General features: G+C 38.7%; 1 protein-coding gene across 1 annotated transcript; it reads left to right on the plus strand.

The window, feature by feature from the left end:
* LOC109236216 (LIM domain-containing protein WLIM1-like) lies at positions 982–2,366 on the plus strand. The gene is made up of 5 exons (XM_019402412.1): positions 982–1,281; positions 1,470–1,566; positions 1,651–1,685; positions 1,779–1,868; positions 1,956–2,366. The coding sequence occupies exons 1-5, from the start codon at positions 1,147–1,149 to the stop codon at positions 2,160–2,162; spliced, it is 564 nt and encodes a 187-aa protein (XP_019257957.1). The 5' UTR covers positions 982–1,146; the 3' UTR covers positions 2,163–2,366.

Genomic DNA, 7,570 nt, shown 5'->3' on the forward strand with positions numbered 1-7,570 from the left:
ATATTGGCCAAACACAATTTATTTACCAAATGTTGCAAAAAGTACTTTTTAAATAAATTGGTCAAACACAAACTATTTGTTTTAAAAAGTACTTTTGAAAAAAATACTTCTGAAAAAAAAAATTTTAAAATAAGCAAATTTTGGCAGCTTGGCCAATCGGGCTCTTAAAAGTTTGGCCAACCCTCTTGATCTCAAGGACTTACCATTATAATTTAAGACTGCCAATTGAGTTGAAAGATACTCTTAAATAGTAATAACTCATAAACGACATAACAATTTATGATTGCGACATGTGCCCCCTTTGGACGGGGAAAGAGTGAGTGCCACTAACAATTTGTATTTGAATTTGAAAATCTAACGGGTCGATTTGTATGCATATGGTCCAGCAAAACTTTGTTTTCATATTAATGACAATAATAATAATATAATTAATAATTTAACGGTCCATTGATGACTGTAGATATTTCATAAGAGCAGGTAACAGTAATTCATGTGATATTACTACTATATCAGTAACAAATCAATTGAATCTGTAAGCACAAAGTCGCATTTTACCAACTGGTCTCCAACACAGCATGTGAACTTTGATAGCTACGCAAGTAACAATCATGACTAACTTCATTCTCATTTTCACTTATGTATTTCATGTCAGTAAATATACTTTTATATTCTCGCCTACTAAAGAAGCAAAAACTCGATAAAACTCTCGCTATGCACAAAGGTAAAAAAAAAGAGAGGTCGCATTAGTTTATTGTACACAATCTTACTTTATACTTTTACAAAAAGATTTTTGTCATGATTGAAATCGTGGCCTCTTGATCGTACAATTGCGGCAAGACTTCCCTTTTAGTGAAAACTTGGTATATACCTAGATGAAATGACAAATTTGTGTAAAAATTCAAGGGGAAGCCCAAAAAGAAAAAGGCCTTAAGTGGGGGTAGTTGGATGCTTCATAATCATAGTGGGGACAAAATGACAGTCAAATGTCCATTTCTCAATTAGTTAAATTGCTCGTTTTTGCCTCACCATAACTTTTTATCTACATTCTTTCTCTTATCTTGCCCCCATTCTCCTCTCCAACTCCAAGACTCAGAAATCAAGAAAGACAGGGGGAAAGACTCAAAAAACACCTCTAAAAACTTGACAATGGCATTTGCAGGAACAACACAGAAATGTATGGCATGTGAAAAGACAGTATATTTAGTCGACAAATTAACTGCAGACAATAGAGTCTATCATAAAGCTTGTTTCAGATGCCATCATTGCAAGGGTACTCTCAAGGTTTGTCCATTTTTATCTAGTACTACATTCTTATATTCTGTTTTTTTACTAAGCCAATCCAGCAGATCTCATTGTTCAGATTTGTATTCAATGTTTCATTTTTTGATTTCAGTAAGAAAGTAGATTTAGACTTGTTAATCCAATTTTCCATCTTAATAATCAATGCATATTATTGGCTTCAATTGCAGCTTAGCAACTACAATTCCTTTGAGGGAGTTCTCTACTGTAGACCTCACTTTGATCAGCTCTTCAAAAGAACTGGAAGTCTGGACAAAAGCTTTGAAGGTAGAGAGAAAAAGTGCATATATAACTCAAAATTGATTTTTACAAATCAGAAAAGTTACTGATAGATTGAAATTATTATTCCAGGGACACCCAAAATTGTGAAGCCAGAGAAAGACGAGGTAATTAACACTGAATAACTTCATAACTTGAGCTTGTTAATATATGAGAGGCTATTTTGTAAATAACTAATCTATGTTGAATATTTAAAACAGAAACCACATGCTGCTAAAGTCTCAAGCATGTTTGTTGGAACAAGGGAGAAATGTTTTGGCTGCAAGAATACTGTCTATCCAACAGAAAAGGTACGTATATATGCAGAAAGAAATTAAACGTACATATATAATATCATCGATTGACTCTGGATCTTGGATTTGACTCTATTTATATAGGTATCAGTGAATGGAACACCATACCACAAAAGCTGCTTCAAATGTAGCCATGGTGGCTGTACAATTAGCCCATCCAACTATATTGCGCACGAGGGGCGCCTTTACTGCAAACATCACCATATTCAACTAATCAAGGAGAAAGGAAACTTAAGCCAGCTCGAGGGTGATCATGACAAGAGAACAACACAAGTCAAGGCAGAATCATGAACTTTCAACCATTTTTTTAGCTCATTCTTACTGTCTTCTTTATTCAAGTGAATAATAGGTTATTCAGCTAAGGACTTTATTCAGAACATTCATCCATGAATGTACTTCCTTCTGTACCCTAATTTCTTTCTCTACTTCCATCAATTTCATTCAGAAACATATTCTACTTGTGTATGTTAACTCTTTGCTTTTGCTTCTTGTTCATATCACTTGTGTGTGCTAAACTAAGTCGATCAATATTTTAAAACGAGTACAATTCACCGCTCCTGTGTTTTCACCGTTTATTTGTGAAAATATTGGATCCACTCCAAATCTGGAAAATTTCATCAGACAGCCAAATTAAACTTGATCCACCTTGTGCAACTAATTTAGCAAGTTCATTTGCAACTATATTACCTATCACTACTTATGCAAGAAATAGTATAAATTTCAATCACTATATATGTGAAGCCATTCTTAATACACCAATTTACCCCATTTAATGTTGCTCTAACCTTAGCTTAATTTTTGGTATGTCCACCTAAATAAATATACAGAGATGGACGCAAGTGAGGTTTGCTCTAGTCATAGAGCCAGGGGTAGACCCAAGATTTAAACGAGCGGATTTAGAGTTCTAACCTAAATTAATATCAATCGAGTCAAATACCAAAATCAATTTTCATCACCAAGACTTGTACTAATCTAGTGACATTGGTGAAAGTATTACACACATTAAACGTGTGTTCAATTCTCACTATGCCCTCCCTTTTCCCATATAATTGTAACGACCCGGCCGGTTATTCTGAGTATTTTAGTCCCGTTTTCCCTATTTGATACTTCACTTATGTGTATTTGTAGTTACATGACTTGCCCTGGTGGTTGGTTTGGTTTCAGTGAGGTTTTGGAGTGAATTGGGACACTTAGTCCCAAGGTTGGAAGCTTAAGTTTTAAGAGTTGACCGGAGTTTGACTTTTATGTAGACGGCTCAGGAATGGTGTTTTGATGGTTCCGATAGCTTCGTATAGTGATTTTGGACTTAGGCATATGTTGGAACATGGATTTGGGGGTCTACATGTTGATTTGATGCTTTTGACGAAAGTTGAAAAGTTGAAGGTTTGGAAGGTTAATAGTTTGACCGGGAGTTGACTTTGTTGATATTCGGTTCGAATTTTGATTCTGGGAGTTGGTTTAACAACCGAGCGGGTTGTTTTGAGAGTTAGATCCCCGATTCCCTTAGCCCGTATCTATTTTTGTTATTGTGACTTGCCGGGAGGTTTCATTTTGGTTTTGAAAATGGTTGGGACATTCCCTAAACGAAGGCTTAAGTCTTAGAATTTGGACCATAATCGGAACTGTGTGACGACGACTCCGGAATGGAGTTCCGTTAGCTTCGTTGAGTAATTTTGAGCTTAGGGGTGTGTCCGGCTTGTGTTTTGGAGGTCCGTAGCTTATTTACGCTTGAAATGGCAAAAGTCGAATTTTTGGAATTTTGGACGGGTAGTGAAATTTTTGATATCGGGGTTGGAATTCGATTCCCGAAGTTGAAGTAGGTCCCTAGTGTTGAATATGACTTGTGTGCAAAATTTGGGATCAATCGGACGTGGCTTGATTGGTTTCGACATCGGTTGTAGAGTTTTGAAGTTTCAAGTTCTTTAAGTTTGAATTGGAGGGTGATTCGTGATTTTAGCATTGTTTGATATGATTTGAGGGCTTGACTAAGTTCGTATGGTATTTTAGGATTGGTTGGTATGCTTGGTTGAGGTCCCGGGGTCCTCGGGTTGATTTCGGGTGGTTAACATCACTTTTGGACTGAGAGTTGACAGATTTTCTGGTATTTTGTTGCAGAAATTTTCGTCGTGAAGGCATCTGGGAGGACGACTTGAGTTTATTCTTCGCGTTCGCAAAAAGGAGCCCGCGTTTGCGAAGGTATGGTCAGTGTTAGCATCGCGAACTCGGGGAGTAGAACGCGTTCGTGTAGAGGAAAGTGAAGCAGCTGGGGACCCATCCATTTGGTCTACGCGTTCGCGGAGGTAAGATCGCGAACGCGATGAGAGGGGGTCAATGCGTTTCGCGTTCGCAAGTGGTTGATCGCATTCGTGTAGAAGGGATTTTCGGTCTGATGAAATTTGTGCTTCGCGAAAGCGAGGCTTTGACCGCTTTCGCGAAGAAGGGCATACCTGGGCAGAATTTAAAGTTCAAAAACGAGGGTTTTGAGTTCATATCACAAAATTGAATTGGGAGCTCGTAGAAGGTGAAATTTAGAGAGATTTTCAGAGGAAGTCATTGGGTAATGATTCCTAACTCCTTTATGGTTATATCCCACTAATCTATGCTTGATTTCATCATTTAATTTTGGATTTGGGGTGAAAAATTGAGAAAAGTTCTTAGGCCGTATTTTGGGGTTTTTGATTAAGCTTTTGGTATCGAATTTGAGTAAATTTGGTATGGTTAGACTCGTGAGTGAATGGGTATTCATATTTTGTGACTTTTACCCGATTCCGAGACGTGGGCCCGGGGAGGCTTTTTGAGCGATTTTCTGATTTCTTGCTTTAGCTTTGGTTTCTTTAGCTAGATTAGTTCCTTGTAGTTATTATGTTATGTAATTGATTTTGGCTAGATTTAGGCCATTCGAAGTCGGATATCACGAATAGGACGATCTAAAGGGGTTGTGCAACCTAGAGAGATGGCCATATCTTTTTGATGAATGTGGTATCGAGGTTCGATTTATTTGGAAAAGAGGTCAATCATAGGGGAGACCATTCGAATTGTTGAATTGATGACTTTGCTTCGATCTCTTCGACTAGGTCGTGGAAAGAGCATTTGTGATTGATTGATTAAGCTTGGTTCGAGGTAAGTTGCTTGCCTAACCTTGTGTGGGGGAACTCCCCTTAGGTTTTGGTACTGTTTGATATATAAGCGCCGTGTACGTGAGGTGACGAGTGTGTACACGTGCTATTTGTTGAAAAACTCCGTTTTCATTAAGTAAAATATATGTTTTCCTTTAACTGAGCTACACCAGCATATGTAATTATCATGTTTAGTTTAGGACATCAGGTCTACGTGTTTTAATTGCTTATCTGAACTCTGTGCAGCATGCTTAGTGAAATTTCCGGCTTCTTCATTGACTTGTACTTAGTCTAAATTGTAGGATTTCCGTTTGTAGTTGAAATTCTATTGTTTGAGCTGCATATTTACTTTGGGACTATGGAAAGATATTCGGGAGATCCCTTAGCACTGCATATTTACTTTGGGACTACGGAATGGTATTCCGGGACATCCCCCTGCACATTTACGTTTGGGACTCGGGACGGTATCCTGGGAGATCCCCTGTTGTTATCTTTGTGTTTTTAGGTTGTTCTTCTATGCTTATATTCTTGTTAAATTTCAGTATTTATTCTTACTGCGATATATTTCTTTCTGTTAAATTTTATTATATATATACCAGTAGGGCCCTGACCTGATCTTGTCACTACTCGATCGAGGTGGCACTTACTATGTACCATTGTGGTGTACTCATGCCCTTTCCTACACATATTTTTCATGTGCAGATCCAGGTTCATCTTACCAGCCTTATTACTAGTTGTAGTCGGTGATGCTTATTGGAGATTTCAAGGTACATCTGCCCGCTCCCGTAGATCCTCGGAGTCCCCCTCTATCCTCCTATGTGCATTTTTCCTTCTTTCTATAGAAATGAAATGATGTATAGAACAGTTAAGACTTCTTAGTAGCTTGTGACTTACGATAATCTGGATTTTGGGAATTGTTTGGTATATTTCAGAGGTAATAATTGTATATGCCGAGTGGCATCCAGTTGCTTATTAGATATTTGTTGCTGTAAGTAATTGATTTTCATGTTTTTTCTTTTATTTCCGCAAAGTGTTAGGCTTACCTAGTAGTAGAGACTAGGTGCCGTCACGACAACTCACGGAGGGGGAAATTGGGTCGTGACAAGTTGGTATTAGAGCTCTAGGTTCATAGGAGTCGTAAGTCATAAGCTAATTTATTAGAGTCTCGCGGATCGGTACGGAGACGTCTGTACTTATCTTACGGAGGCTATGGAACTGTTAGGAAAATACCACTTCATTTGATTCCTTGTCGTGCGAGATTATTGACTTCGCAATTCTAAACTTCCGTCTTCTATTCTCTCACAGATGGTGAGGACACGTGCTGCTGGAGATGACCAGGCACCTGTGCCCCTACTAGAGCTGCCGGAGGCCGGGGCTGGGGTAGAGACCAAGGACGCACATGTGGTGCACCCAGAGCACCCGAGCGAGCTACAGAGGAGCCACCCGTCAGAGCACAGGCACCTGATACGCCTACTACTACTACTCCAGCTCTTCAGGAAACCCTTGCACAGTTCATGAGCATGTACAACACTCTAGCTCAGGCAGGGGTGATTCCCCTTGGTACAGCCACATCTTAGGTCGGGGGAGGAGCACAGATTCCCGCCGCCCGCAACCCAGAGTAGCGGGTCCAGGTTGATCTTATTCCAGAGGTTATACCGTACCACCTTTACCCCCAGTTCAGCCCGAGGGTAGGGCAGCAGCTTCAGAGGAGGAGCAGCATAGGCTTGAGAGGTACAAGAAGTACGACCCTCCTACATTTAGTTGTCTAGCATTAGAGGATGTTTAGGGATTTCTGGAGGAGTGCTACCGTATCCTCCGTACTATGGGAATAGCAGAGTCAAGTGGGGTTTCATTCATTGCCTTTAAGCTTCGAGGAGCAGCCTATCAATGATGGCGTACTTATGAGTTGGACAGTCCGGCTGAGGCAGCTTCCCTTACATGGACTCAGTTCTCGAATACATTTTTGAGAGAGTATGTTCCTCAGAGCCTCAGGGACGCATGGCGCGCAGAGTTTGAGCAGTTGCGCCAGGGTGCTATCAGTGTTTCAGAGTACGCAGTCCATTTTAGTGACTATGGAAGATAGCTTGTACAATGTCTATAGTGTCATGGAAACTTCAAAAGCGTTATGGAATGCGCTTGAGAAATAGTACAAGACTGAGGATGCCGGACTTAAGAAGTTCGTGGCTGCAAGGTTTTTGGATTTCAAGATGATTGACACGAGGTCGGTCATAACTCAAGTCCAAGAATTACAAGTCATTGTGCATGACCTCCTTGCTGAANTTTATTTTTTGGTAAATAGTAAATATCATAATTCATATTAAACAAAGTATTACTTTAAAGTTTCAAATTAATTTAAATATGTATAGTTAATATTAAATATATTATATACTATTAGATTTAAACAATTATGTTCTTATTACTAGCTATATTCAATTTAGATAAGTATAAAAGTTGTTAATTTAATAATCTAATACTAATTTAATAACTTAATAATTATCATAAACCTAACTTCACACTAAAAAAGAAGAAGCTAATATTATTGAAATATTAACATATAACAAAACTAACAATATCATATAAGAT

This window comes from Nicotiana attenuata, chromosome 12 (assembly GCF_001879085.1).
Source record: "Nicotiana attenuata strain UT chromosome 12, NIATTr2, whole genome shotgun sequence".
Taxonomy (NCBI): domain Eukaryota; kingdom Viridiplantae; phylum Streptophyta; class Magnoliopsida; order Solanales; family Solanaceae; genus Nicotiana; species Nicotiana attenuata.

Excerpts from the sequence above, each read along its gene's own strand:
- LOC109236216 (XM_019402412.1), top strand. The coding sequence starts at position 1,147 with ATGGCATTTGCAGGAACAACACAGAAATGTATGGCATGTGAAAAGACA. Across the intron at positions 1,567-1,650 it reads TCTGGACAAAAGCTTTGAAG|GGACACCCAAAATTGTGAAG; the intron begins GTAGAGAGAAAA and ends TTATTATTCCAG. Across the intron at positions 1,869-1,955 it reads CTGTCTATCCAACAGAAAAG|GTATCAGTGAATGGAACACC; the intron begins GTACGTATATAT and ends CTATTTATATAG.